Source organism: Bufo bufo, chromosome 2, assembly GCF_905171765.1.
Source record: "Bufo bufo chromosome 2, aBufBuf1.1, whole genome shotgun sequence".
In the NCBI taxonomy this organism is placed as follows: Eukaryota; Metazoa; Chordata; class Amphibia; order Anura; family Bufonidae; genus Bufo; species Bufo bufo.
The window spans coordinates 69,447,794-69,462,485 of record NC_053390.1 but is presented as its reverse complement, the minus strand read 5'-3'; the positions used below and the strand labels follow the sequence as shown (position 1 = coordinate 69,462,485).

General features: G+C 47.5%; 1 protein-coding gene across 2 annotated transcripts in view; it reads left to right on the top strand.

The window, feature by feature from the left end:
* KIAA1328 (KIAA1328 ortholog) overlaps positions 1-14,692 on the top strand; it is a 359,720-nt gene that overhangs the window by 27,339 nt on the left and 317,689 nt on the right. For both annotated transcript variants that reach the window (XM_040421160.1, XM_040421159.1), the window contains exons 4-5: positions 173-270; positions 8,829-8,944. In XM_040421160.1, the coding sequence (XP_040277094.1) occupies positions 173-270; positions 8,829-8,944 (214 nt within the window). The remainder of the gene's footprint in view (positions 1-172; positions 271-8,828; positions 8,945-14,692) is intronic.

Below are 14,692 nucleotides of genomic sequence, written 5' to 3'. Positions count from 1 at the left end.
TCCGTTGTGTGACGCTCATCTTAGAGCTGCCTTTGAGGCTTCTCTAGTCTCCTTTGTGCTGTCTTGCTCGGTAATTGTGTGGTAAAGGATTACCTTTGCTTTCCCGTGTCTTTGCCCTCCTTCAGGTGACCCGCAGCCTCACGGAGTGTCCTCTTGCTTCCTCTCTTTCCAGGTGGTTCAGCCAGAAGCTGGGATAAGAAGTGCATCTTTGAAGGATTTGTGCCCAGAAGACAAGAGACGAATTGCAAATCTAATCAAAGAGCTTGCGAGGTGAGACGTTCCCTCTGCCGCCTGATCTCAGCGCTTAGCGAGACTTTACATGGCTTTCCAGGGTACGAGGATCAGCAAGCAGAGTTGTATCAGATGGAGATAACACGATTACGCTGGAAATGAGGGATACAATAGCTCCGCAGTCAAGAGGTCTCCTACTTACGTTAAGATGAGAATCAGGCTTAGGTTTAATGAGAATCTGAAGAGCTTCGGCATTGTAGACATGCTAAATATGTGACGTATAGACAGGCAGGAATTCCAGATAGTGGAGTCTCATACCTGTGCCTATTTAAAGGGGAATCCTGGCAAAAAACGGGATTCTCTATAAGAGGAGCCCTTCAGATACACCTGTTCTATAGTAAGCTCTAAAACCTGGCAGATAGCAGGGACTCTGTAAAATCGATTTAAAAAAAATTATTAGTATTGTGATTTATGCACACGTGAGCGCTGAGGCCAGTGGAGACCTAACCGCTATAGACCCTGCTGGGATCTGAGTGGCTGGGTGTGACCGACTGGACAATTAAAAAGCGAGCATGTCGTGTTTTTTTTTTTTTTTTTTTTTAGAAAGAAATACTATACATTTTATATAATTTTCTATCTCCCACATATAAAAAAAAATTACCTGGAAAAGTAGCATTCCACCAGTAAAAAAAAAAAATCATGCGTTGACCTTTGAATATGTAAAATCTTTACATACGTTCTCCTCTTGTGTATATGGATTTCTTCCTCTCCTCCCCAAGTTCTTCTTGTATAGACAGTGCTTTGGCAATTTCTGGCTGCAGTAGTCTCTCTCATGACACCATCTTAAGGGTCCATTCACACATCCGTATGTGTGTTTTGCGGATCCGCAAAACACGGACAGCGGCAATGTGCGTTCCGCATTTTGCGGACAAAATTAGGACATGTTCTATTTTTTTGGGGAACGGAATTGCGGACCCGGAAGTACGGATACGGAAATGTGGATCCGGACAGCACATAGTGTGGCCCCATAGAAATGAATAGGTCCGCAATTCCGTTCTGCAAAATGCGGAACAGAATTGCGGACGTGTGAATGGACCCTTAGAGGCAGAGACTCTAAGCAGTCAGTGAAGAGCGTGCTCCTGATGCCAGCCACGGAGAATTATGGGAACTGAGTGCCATGGCGTCGGTACACAATGTACTAAGTACCGTGGTAAAATATTGAGGCACTCGGGTTGAAAGTTTTGCAATTCAAGTATAGTTTTATTTCATTTTTCTGCATCATCCATTTGCCCGTGGAATGCCTCCACCCACTCTACAGATAATATGACCGCTGATGAAGGTCCATCGTGATCGAAACGTCCGGTCAGAAATAGTCTGTCATTTATATATACCACAGGCAAATGGATGATGCAGAAAAATGAAATAAAACTAATACTTGAGTTGCAAAACTTTCAACCTGAGTGCCTCAATATTTTACTACTTGGATCACGGCCTAACAGCCCTTGATTGGCATCGGTGACATCCCCTGAACAGAGTGCGGTTCCTCACTTTACTACAGGTACACATTGTACTGGCAGATGCTCCACAACCTCAGCCAGGACGCAGCACTGATGTTGAATGGTTTAAATAGCCTGTGGACATGAAGAAAAATGCTGAAAACTGGAGGTCCAAGATGAAACACATGGTGCTGTTCAAATATATTATGGGGGTCATTTATGAACAGATATATGTATATCTGGCAGACTGGCACAGATTCTGTTGAATGCCATGTTGCAACAGAATCTGTGACTTCTGCCCTGCTCACACTAGGTCTAACATAGTTGGCCTGGCGTGGAAGGGATTGGGCAGGGAGGCCCGTCTTATTCACCGTTTTGTACATAGAAAATGGTCCAAATGTAAGACGGCAAGGAAGCTGTCTCACATTTAGAATTGGCAGTGGATACAGCCAGCGCCTCTACATAACTTCGGTGATCCAGCGCAGGGGCTTAAGACCGGCATCTAAAATGGCCGTCTTAATAAATGTGCCCCTATGTTTTTAAAAGGGTTCCTGAGTTCCGAAAGCAGCATAGGCTGCTGTACTACGCCTATGCCTAGCTTCCATGCACTGCTATGGGAGTTACGGAAACAGGCGCACAGGCGGCTTGGCCGTTTCCTTAGCACTGGCCAGGGGAGGCAGAGTTAAGTCCCATCTCGGCCATGGAAACAACAAGGTGGGACAACCCCTTAAACACGCTTCGGAAAAAGGGCTGTGGCTGTAAGTCATAAAATGTGCAAAAGCCATGCGCCATTTTGATAAGTTGCACTATATGGATTATTCTGTGATTGGTTTCTTTTCATTATTTATTCTGTTAGAAATGTATTAATACACCGCTATACAATGCGCTTCTGTTCAGAAGGTTGTGGTTCTGTTCTGTCAGGATCCATCACAATGGGAATCAAAACGTATCTGTTATTATTCCTTTAATCCTTCATGCAAGCGTGGTAGAGCCCTGCGTTTAGCACCTGTCTGCTCTCCTGATCCTACGGTCTCAGACTGTAGGCGATGGTAATGCCCTGTTGCCAGTTTACCCTGGGACGAGCAGTTGTAATCACACTGCGCACTACTGCAGAGTAGATGGTGCGCAGGTAATTTGGAAGCGGAAGCAGCTCTCGCATGAATGCTGCTCCCTTTTCAAACAGCTGATTGGAGGGTTCTTGGAGTCGGACCCCCACCTATCTGATACGAGGATAGGTCACCAGTGTTGTAGCACCGCTTATATATGTGATTGGGCTGCGAATCGCAGTCCATGTGTAAGCTGCGGCTTCCATGACTTGTATCATAGTCATTTGTGATATTCAGAGTCTCTCTGATCACTGGACTATTGCTGTGTACTCACATCATGCACAATAGACCCATGACCAGATATGAACGGACTGTGTGATAAATTACTATGATGCAGTCAGTTTGGTTCCGGGGAATCTCTTTTGGCCCGTGAGATGCGATTGACACACGGACCTTTCCTCTTGGGCCGATCACGGTCGTGTGATTCAGCCCTAACTCTTGACAAGGTGACTGAGAGAATACCAAGAGTGTGCAAAGCTGTCATCAAAGCAGAAGGGGGGCTACTCTGAAGAATCTAAAATATATTCTGGATTGTTTAACACTTTGATGTTTGCTATTTACCATATTTTCCACCCTATAAGACGCACCTAGATTTTAAAGGAGGTAAATGAGAAAAAAATATTTTCATCAGACCCCCAATGTTAAAGGGGCTGTCCGGGTTCAGAACTGAACACGGACGTAACCCCTTCTTCACCCATTCAGCCCGTATGAGTGGAGTATCTGTGCATTTCATGCTCCGATGCCCCCCCTTGGCCTTTGCTGCATCGCACAGGGCAAGGGCTATTTTGTTTACATTTTTACACTGCTAGGCAGAGGCTTCCGCCTAGCAGTGATCCTGGTGAAGTCACCGTCCCTAATGGGCAGTCTATAGCGCTGTCCTAGGCTGTTGTACAGGCTAGGGCAACGCTAAAACCCGTCCATTAGTGGTGGTGACATCACGAGCTGCCATACAGAGACCTGGTACGTCACCGGATCTAAAGAAAAAGCCCTTGCCCTGCGCAATATAGCGTGGGGAAAGGGGGAGCATTGAAGAATGAAATGTTCCGATGCTCCACTTATTCATGCTGAACGAGGGAAGAAGAGCTTATGTCCGGACTTGGCTCTGAACCTGGACAACCCCTTTAATCAGACCCTTAATGTTTATAAGACTCCCAATCAAACCTCAGATGAGACAAAAAAAATTAAAATCAGCTCACCTGTCCTGTTCCGCACCCTGCTGCCCCTCCTGAGATTCGGCACTCTTCCTTCCATGATGTGCTGTGACCCGACATTGCGCAGAGTGAGGTCACAGAGCGCGCTGACGTGCGCAGGTCACAGCACAGTTTGAGGAGCCGTACAGGAGAAGACTAGGAAGCAGCAGCCAGCTCTGCCTGGGGTCCTGGCGCTCCAGATTGTGATTGGTTACCAGCAGCTCCGCTTGACAACTGCAACCTGAGAGAAAAGAGATGTAGCGATAGGGCGGTGCGGCCTGTGCACTGGGGCTTATACTGGGAGGGACGTGGTCCACACCGGAACCCACCGTTGACTGGCACTGATGGCTAGCTGGGTTCACAGAGACCATGCCGGCCGGGGTTCTGGGACACCGGACCGGAGACTGGAAACCAGGTACCAGCCATGGAGGAAGGCTGTGTCCTCCTCCCTCCACATTGCCGGAGGACCGGCTCTGACATGTTGATGGCTCCTCAGAGCCTCCTGATTAAAAGGGGGCTCCGGCCTGAACGACCTGACATAGATGTGTCCTGGGTCACAGGGCTCCATAGTGACAACCTGACTTACAGAATGAATGGAGCTTATGGTGTGGCTCCAGGCCATCGCTGCATGATCGTTCTCCAGGAGTTCCCCTTTAAACCTGTTTGGCCCTGTCTATAGGTTACCTGAAACCACAGCCCATGCAGAGGCCACTCGGCCCTATAGAGATATGCCAGGAATGGTGTCAGCAATCCCTGAGCAGTACCAAAGGGCTTTCTAGATCCTCTCCATTCTGGAGATCTGTCCGCAGACTTCCCTGATGTGAGGTGGATGCTGGATGTGTCCAATCATCATTTCATCTTGTGAGAGTTTGTTTTATCTGGTGGCACTGAGGGGGCAGCTGATGGAACTGGGGTGTCAGCTGGTGGCACTGAGACTAGCCTGATGGCACTGGGGGGGCAGTTTGTGGCACTGAGGGGACCTTGATGGCACTGGCGGGGGGAAGGGGGGAAGCTGGTGGCACTGGGGGGGGGGGGCGCAGCTGGTGGCACTGAGAAGAGCCTGATGGCACCTGGGGGGGGGGGGGCAGCTGGTGGCACCTGGGGGGGGGGGCAGCTGGTGGCACCTGGGGGGGGCAGCTGGTGGCACCTGGGGGGGGGGGCAGCTGGTGGCACCTGGGGGGGGGCAGCTGGTGGCACCTGGGGGGGGGGGGGGGCAGCTGGTGGCACCTGGGGGGGGGGCAGCTGGTGGCACCTGGGGGGGGGGGCAGCTGGTGGCACCTGGGGGGGGGCAGCTGGTGGCACCTGGGGGGGGGGGCAGCTGGTGGCACCTGGGGGGGGGCAGCTGGTGGCACCTGGGGGGGGGGGGCAGCTGGTGGCACCTGGGGGGGGCAGCTGGTGGCACCTGGGGGGGGGGCGCAGCTGGTGGCACTGAGAAGAGCCTGATGGCACTGGGGGGGGGGGGGGGGGAGCTGGTGGCACTGAGGGATAGTGGAACTGATGGCACTGGGGGGGGGAACTGATGCACTTGGGCTGATCGAACAGGGGCGAACTAAGGGTGTTGGGGGCTGATGGCAGGGGGTCTGAGTTTTTATAAAGGAAAACAGTCTATTAATCCTTTTTTTCATATTAGATTAAACGATTAATCGTAAAAATAATCGGTAGATGTCATAGCTCCAACTTCTTCTCCTGTAAATTGGCCCCCTCTTCTGCACCCCATTTAAGGACTGTATAGTATATCTAGAAGGGTTTCCGATGCCGATGAGGTTGGGCACGGTCTGTATAGCAGCTCCCACATAGGAGAACTATGTCTCAAGTTGCAGAAGAAAGTTTCTAATTTGTCCTCAGGTTCTCCTGTGACCAGCGTCCTGTGAAAGATTGCGTCTAGGCCCTGGGAGCATAACGATGACCTAGATCCGGGCAAAGATGTCAAATAACACATTAGACGCCTAATATTGGACTGTCAGGAGAGTAAGACGGGTTGCTCTTTCGTGCCTGTATTTAGCACATAATTGATCTTTTCCGCGCCTGCTTTGCTGGAACAGGTGGAGAGACGTAGTGGCCATGATGGATAACCCTGCTTAATACGCTTCCTGAGTTATGTGCTTCCATGTTGGATACAGAGAGGCGCCGCTGAAATGATCTCATTTAGACGAGGGAGTTCGGGTGAGCAACAGGAGCACAATAGATTGTGCCGTGCGAGCATCTCTCTCGCGATTAACTCCGCGCTTAATATTTAGTTAGCAATAAAATGCACCATTAAGTGACATGCGAATTCCATAAAGGAATCATTGCTTCGTGAAAGGCGTTAGCATTCAGACGCCCTTCTCCTGCGCTCGCCGCCAGGTGTTTTTAGGAACCAATCTCGTGCACGCGCGTCATTAACCTCTTCACAGCTGGGGATGCTGATATACAGACCGCATCTGAGTAGATGGGATAAAAAATAAAAATAAAAAAAAGTAATAGATTTTTGTCACGCACAGTTTGGCCACGTATTAATGTCCCTTATTTTTCTGTAGATGCTCCATGTTGCTGCACTGCTGCCAGGTCACGTGACTGCACTGCTCCTGTACGGCCCTCGGGTCATTGATGTTTCATATCACGTACACCGTCATCTCCTAAATATAAAATTTCCCCGATCATGTATTACTTCCACTTTTAATGAAGCAAGGGGTCTGAGGCGAGTCGGAGAAGGCGTCGCGGGAGAATCGTGGCAATTGTAGTTTTGATGACAACTCTAGGGGAAATATAACGGGAGCAAGGTTTTGCAAAAAAATTAAGAAAATTAAGAAAACTACACAGAGGGCCTTGGGCTCTGAAGTGAGATTGCAAGGTGGCCGCAGTGAGGTTATGGGCTACTGTGAACAGTTTACCTATGTGAGTCATGCTGTAATTTGGGGATGACTTCAGTGTTTTCCCTATGGGAAAATACGACCACGTTGTATACTCCCATTGAAGTCTCCCAAGGGGCTCGAGCCTGAAAACGAATTTTATAGAAGAGGTGATAAACCTAAAAATACGCCCCGTAATCGACGCTAATAGAAGCTCATTAATGCATTAATATGCACTGTATGCTGGCTCCTGTCTACGAGCTGACCCCACTAAATGCCCCGCGGGGATTATCCTGGGTTTAATAAGATCATGATAACTGTAGTCATTTTGTTTTTGACGGGTAAGATGAATGTAAAACAGCAATTCTGTTTTAGGCCTTCGGATACCATGACAGACCAGTGGCTCCCCACAATCACTGTGCAGGGGCACCTGCTGACAGAGGAAGCCCCCTAAGGGGTTGAGAGCCCAGGATCAGAGCTAGCTCCATTCCTGGCTGGGTGTTCGCTGCCATGCGAGTGACATAAAGATGTGCTGCACATATGGAGCAGCACGGGAAATTGTTCAGTCCATCTTTGTGTATTACCAAAAACAAAAGCAGAGTGGAGCAAAGAGCGAGCACACCAACAACTGGAATCAAGTAGGAAATAAAAACCAGCGTCCTGGTAATGTGGGTGGGTAAAGGTCTCTTTAGACGGGACAGTTCAGCAGGCGATTGTCAGGAAGGAAGCATTCCTCCTTGGCAGGCACCCGCTCGTCAGTGGAGGAGACACATTTACATGCAGCGATCTTCTCCACAGTATAGAGAGGAGTGATAGTGCCATCACTCATTCCTATACAGACTCGTTGTTTGCCGGCAGCAGACCGTGTTTAGACAGCTCGATCTGCTGCCGACAAACGACGATTTAGGTGCCAACACAAGCGATTTCGCTCCTTTGTCGGATAATCGGTGACACCTTTACACCACCTGATAATTGCTAACTAACGTTCCATTCCTATGAGCGCTCGTTAGCGATTATCTGGCGGATTCTCGGCCTGTGTAATAGGCCCTTGATAGTTGTGAACACAGAGTAAAGGTCCCTTTAGACAGGACAATTCAGCAGGCGATTGTTGAGAAGGAAGCTTTCCTTTCCGGGCAAGTTCCTGCTCGTCAGTGAAGTAGATTGCTGCATTTACATGCAGCGATCCCCTCCTCAGTATGGGGAGGAGTGATCGGTAATGCCATTGCTCGTCCCCATGCTGACCTGTTGTTTTGTGGCAGCATAGTGTGTTTAAACATCAATTTTAGGTGTCTACACAAACGATCCAATTACCCAACGAACGAAGGTTTCGCACTTTCATCATGTAATTGGTGACACCTTTACTCCGACAGATGATCTATGAACATTCGTTAGTGATTATCTGGCGGATTCTCAGCCCGTGTAAAGGGCCCTTTAACATCACCAGATAAGGTAGCAGTTGAGGGGTTGCCGTAGGGGGAGGAGCTACAGCCCAGCATGTATCACCCATCAAAGTGGCCTCCTCAGGGGCATCGGAAGTTACTGCCTTGCCCCGGGAATTACTGTGCAAGCAATAAATTTCTGCGCATGCCCATTGCTAGTACCAAATTACAAAAATAGAGACAGCAGTCTGCTTTTCCTGTATGTAATTATTGTAGACCTATAGAACATCAAGGTGTTATCGATCAAGTCGGACCTTTTGGCACAATGGAAAGCCCTACCTGGCTTCTGTCAGCACCATGTTCTCTCATGCTCCGGTGGCCTGTCCTAATGGAGAACCCCCTTTACTGCCTATCCAGTCCTGGCAGTAGACTTCTGCAGGTAGTTCCAGGGTGATGCGTCAGGTGGTTCTCCAGGTCACAGCTCTGCACTGCGTTTGTCTCCATGTATTCTTCAGCGTCTGCAGTCATTTTCATTGAAGTCTCTGCACCTTTTGTACTCTGCGTTAACATTTCTAACCCGAGCCTTTTCTCCTTCCAGGGTGAGTGAGGAGAAGGAGGTGACGGAAGAGCGTTTAAAGACCGAGCACGAGTCGTTCGAGAAGAAGATTCGCCATTTGGAACAGCAGAACAACCTGATTGCTACAGAGAGGGAAGATATCCTTTTTTTTTCTTCATATACATTCAGCCCCCCCTCCTTCTTTCCCTTTCTCTGTTATAATTGTCCTAATTTATGGAGAGGAATAAATCTGCATGTGTTTCCATCTAGTAGCATGACTTATCAGCATGGGACGCTGCCTGCGTTCGGCTGGAAGCGACTTTCCAGCTGTTCCCTCCATGCTTTCCTTCTATGAAATCAACATTTGTCAACATGAATTTCCCATTCCCGCCTGCTGAACAGGAACACTTTCCAGAAGGATAGTGGCCTCGGAATCACTCTGCATTGCCTCATTTTAATCAGATTTTAGGGTACAGTCACATCACACCCTGCAGGCTGCCAAGTGTTAATCTGATTAACTCTTACATGGCGGCTCCCCAGCCCAGAACAGAAGCCTCGGCGGGTCTCCTGGCATTTTGTAGCTGCTATTATGGCTAATGGTGACCTGAGATCATTTTACAAGTGGACTCTTCGCTGTAGATACCGCTAGTCATGTTCTACTGGTTTAGTGGACCATAGGTTTACCTGAAACGGTCTAGACCTGATCAGCTGCATCTCTATGATCAGCTGTTTCTGGTCAGTGGTGGCACTATTCAAAAAGTTCTGTCTTTTAAATTTTAAAGGAAACCTTTTTAAAGGGTTTGTCCAGCTTTTGGGACCGTACCCTGTAGCTTGAAAAAATAAAAATAAAATCACGCTCTTCTCTCTGCCTCTCCATTCCTGTTCCTTGGCACTGTTCAGGGATCTTCCTGTGCCTATGCTGTAAACTGATAGACTGGGTCACATGTGCCTTTGCAGCCAATGACTGACCTCATTGGTGACATGTCCCCAGGCAGAACATTACTGCTGAGGCCAGTTATTGGCTGCAGCGGTGCACGTCACTCCATCTGTCCAGAACTTTACAGGCTGGGGACTGGAAGATGGCTGAACCAGGGAGCTGGAAGTAGTATTACATGTTCTGCATTCAGATAAATAGTCCTCTATGTAATACAAGGATGACTCGAGTCCTGGATCAGTTATAAGTTAAACCCCATAACTGCTAATTACAATGAAACTCTGATATGACTATGTACATATAAACTCCTACCTATAATAAGGTGCTTTTTTTACCATGCTAAACTGCTGACATCACTAGGTAGGGGTTGAGGAGAGCAGTATAAATATTCCCTTTTGTGGAGTTTTTCTCATCTGTAGTAGTGTGAATATGAAGTTTTATTCTGCTTTTGAAAGTGTGCAGGAGTTGGAGCTTTACTGTGCTCTCTTCATTGAGCTGCTTCGTAGCCCCTCCCTCTACTGAGTGACCGCTGTAGTGGTCTCCTGGTGGTCTGCAGCCACGACTCAAGAGGGTAGAGGCTGGAAAGCAGATCAATACAGAGAGCACAGCAAAGCTCCACCTCCTGGACACTTTCAAGAGCAGAATAAAACTTCATATTCACACTACTGCAGATGCGAAAAGCTCCTAAGAGGGTATGTAGGGTTTATACTTCCCAGCCCCTACCTACTGCTCGCAGCAAATTAGCCTGGCCAAACGGAGGGGTTTTTACAGGTTTCTGATATTGATGCGTGCGCTTCTGTGTTGGACCGCGCTGCTGTTTCTTCACTGTAAAAACCTTCCTTCCAGCATAAAACCATTCACATCCCTGGACATAGGGGAAAACGCCAAACTTCCACGTGTAAGCTCCTCTTATTCAACACACTCCTGTGGAATATCAAGGGGGCGCACCGATAATTAAGTACTGATAACTCAGGTCTACTAAAAGTGGTTTATTATACTCGCAAACAAATTCTTTGTAAAAGCATATCAAAGTTGTTGAGACACTAATCGTCCTCCTGCCCGACCCGGGTTTCGCTTTCGCGCTTCATCAGGGGTGGATATTCCACAGGAGTGTGTTGAATAAGAGGAGCTTACACGTGGAAGTTTGGTGTTTTCCTTTATGTCCAGGTATGTGAATGGTTTTATGTTGGAAGGAAGGTTTTTTCAGTGAAGAAACAGCAGCGCGGTCCAACACAGAAACGCACGGATTGACTTTTGTGAACTTGACCCACTTCACATTTGGACCTGCAGCGCTAACAATACAGGCAACGTATTGGAGTTAAACTTTTATTATATTCTGATATTGATGACCTATCTCCATCCATGTGGATTCCAGTCGTTCGTTTTCGCTCATGTGCAGAAAAAAAGATGGTTTGGCTGGATTTGGTTAGAGGGAACCTGTTACCATAAAAATGCAGTGCAATCTGTAGGCAGCATGTTGTAGAGCAGGAGGAGCTGAGCAGATTGATATATACACAGTTGAGTCTACTTACTGTGACCACTTCTTACTTTCGATGTTGGCAGCACGTAGCTCATGAAGGAATCGCATGTGGTGAGCTGGCTTGGTGGGTATATAAGGTTTGCTGAGCTGGCTTGGTGGGTGTGACAACCACCCGCCAATCCCGTCGTACTATGCCACAGTTGCCATCCAGGTCTCGTCCACTAGAGACTTCTGGAGGGGAATCCACTGTGAGCACAGTAAACGTTTGATTGGTTGGTGGGCCCATACATGGTACAATTGGTTAAAATAAAATTATCGATTTTCGCGCTGGAAATCAAATAACTTTTCTGCCACCACTCTTCGTATTGAATCGAGGCGAAGAGAGCCCGGCTAGCTATTCCTAAAGGGATGAAACGGTTATTTGCAACCTAGCTAATAAATCAACAATGTATAAAAATAAGACAATGCGGTAGGGGTGGGCGATATGGCCTAAAATCTATATTGCGATATAATTTTAAGCATGAGCGATATACAGTACAGACCAAAAGTTTGGACACACCTACTCATTCAAAGAGTTTTCTTTATTTTCATGACTATGAAAATTGTAGATTCACACTGAAGGCATCAAAACCTAGAATATTAACACATGTGGAATTATATACATAACAAACAAGTGTGAAACAACTGAAAATATGTCATATTCTAGCCACCTTTTGCTTTGATTACTGCTTTGCACACTCTTGGCATTCTCTTGATGAGCTTCAAGAGGTAGTCCCCTGAAATGGTTTTCACTTCACAGGTGTGCCCTGTCAGGTTTAATAAGTGGGATTTCTTGCCTTATAAATGGGGTTGGGACCATCAGTTGCGTTGAGGAGAAGTCAGGTGCATACACAGCTGATAGTCCTACTGAATAGACTGTTAGAATTTGTATTATGGCAAGAAAAAAGCAGCTAAGTAAAGAAAAACGAGTGGCCATCATTACTTTAAGAAATGAAGGTCAGTCAGTCAGCCGAAAAAATTGGGAAAACTTTGAAAGTAAGGGCTATTTGACCATGAAGGAGAGTGATGGAGTGCTGCGCCAGATGACCTAGCTTTCACAGTCACCGGACCTGAACCCAATCGAGATGGTTTGGGGTGAGCTGGACCGCAGAGTGAAGGCAAAAGGGCCAACAAGTGCTAAGCATCTCTGGGAACTCCTTCAAGACTGTTGGAAGACCATTTCAGGGGACTACCTCTTGAAGCTCATCAAGAGAATGCCAAGAGTGTGCAAAGCAGTAATCAAAGCAAAAGGTGGCTACTTTGAAGAACCTAGAATATGACATATTTTCAGTTGTTTCACACTTGTTTGTTATGTATATAATTCCATATGTGTTAATTCATAGTTTTGATGCCTTCATAGTCATGAAAATAAAGAAAACTCTTTGAATGAGAAGGTGTGTCCAAACTTTTGGTCTGTACTGTATATCGCGATATATTGTTTTCTATATTTGGGTGGGGGTGTTTAAACTTTTTTTTTTTTTTTTACTTTTTATTTAACTATTAGCCTCCTTAAGTGCTAGAACCCTTGTCATATTCACCCTAATAGAGCTCTATTAGGGTGAATAGGACTTTACACTCTCCCTGCTGCCCTGTGCTTTGTGCACACAACAGCAGGGAGCTGACCATGGCAGACAGCCTCTGATCCGCCCCCCAGCCTCTGATCCGCCCCCCAGCCTCTGATCCGCCCCCCAGCCTCTCCCTCTCATCAGCCCCCTCTGGTAAATCATTGGTGGCAGTGGGCAGTTCCGATCGGAGTCCCAGCAGTGTAATGCTGGGGCTCCGATTGGTTACCATGGCAGCCAGGAGTCATGCTACTGAAGTCCTGGCTGCCATGGTATGTTGGTGAGCAGCATTATACTCGTGTGCGCCGTGGCCGCCGGGCGCTCCTTCTTGTCATAGGTCTGTGCGGCGCATTGCTAATGCTATAAGCATTAGCAATGCGCCGCACAGACAGAAGGAGCGACCGGCGGCCACGGCGCACGTGAGTATAATGCTGCTCACTAACATACCATGGCAGCCAGGACTTCAGTAGCGTGAATCCTGGCTGCCATGGTAACCGATCGGAGTCCCAGCAGTGTAATGCTAGGGCTCCGATCGGTTATATGGCCGGCACATTCATTGGTGGCGCAGTGGCCACAGTCCCTCCCCTCCTCCTCCTACTCTGTTCTCATTGGTGGTCAGCGGCAGCCGCGCACAGTGGGGAGGGAGGGACTCCCTCCTTCTCCACTGTGCCGACTCAGGAGAACATGGTGCGTGCCGAGAGCGCGATCATATCGCGGTCCGGCGATATAGGCGATATGCACAAAACCCATATCGTGGCACAAATTTATATTGCATATTGCCTATATCGCCCACCCCTAGCGGTAGTATGTCTCTTCTGAGGACGGAGTTCTTAGCGTAGACCAAATTATCAGGTTACAAGGGCAAAACTGGAATGATTAAATCGTTAGTTTTATTATAAAAGCTATACACCGAAATATACATTTAAAACTGACAGATAAATATACCCGCCAGTCGAACAGATTGGTTGGATAGAAATAAGTAAAGGATGGAAATGAATAGAATGTCTAAGTTCAGATTTACCGTGGTAGAGTCCAGTAAAAGATAAAGTCTTTGCAAGGAATAATCCAAGATGGCGGGGTGCCCGTGTATAGCGGGCCGTCGTGATGTTGTTCAACTTCAGATGGTAGGTGAAGGACCAGGACCTGAGTGGGTCGCTGTGTTTTACCCACTCTGTAGCTGGTTGTGGCTATGACATGTACAGGTCCAGCCTTGTGTAATTGGAACAGTGGGGCAGTTCTTGCCCAAGAGAGAGAAAATCTGGCAGAATCCTTGCTTTGCCAGTTTCTCCGTACCTGTAGGTCAAATTAAGAAATGGAGTCCATATTTATAATCCGTAGAACTTTACAGATCATCTGATACCAAATATGACTGGAAGACAATACAGTGTACCTGAAAACCTTTATATCATATCTCTAAGCAGGAATTTCCGATTTGCTTGCGGATTTCCTGGAAGGTGTGTTAGAATAACCCCAACAATTTCGGAAGAGATTGTTCATTTCGTATTTTCCTAACTCATGAAATATGAAGAAAATATGGAAAAAATATGCAATCTATGGTTTGGAGGTGACTTTCAGGTCATCTTCCTTCTTGTACCAACCAACTGCGTGATCAGAATCTGTCATTCTTCTCTGAAGTTTCTGACCAGGCTTAGGGGTGTTAAGACCCCTGCTGTGCCGGGCCGCTCATATAGCGAGAGGGCACTTTAACGGGGCTTTGTCAAGATAATATCAGATTGATGGATACTTAACCTGGCAGGGGGTGCTCCTAGGCCCAGGAAGAATCTTTTGGCAAGGACTTGGTAATTTTACCTCTGTGAGCTATAGCTGGAAAGGTGAATTAACTTCTGGGTTAAGAACGTGAACTAGCGGCAGAACAGGTCCGACAGGCTGT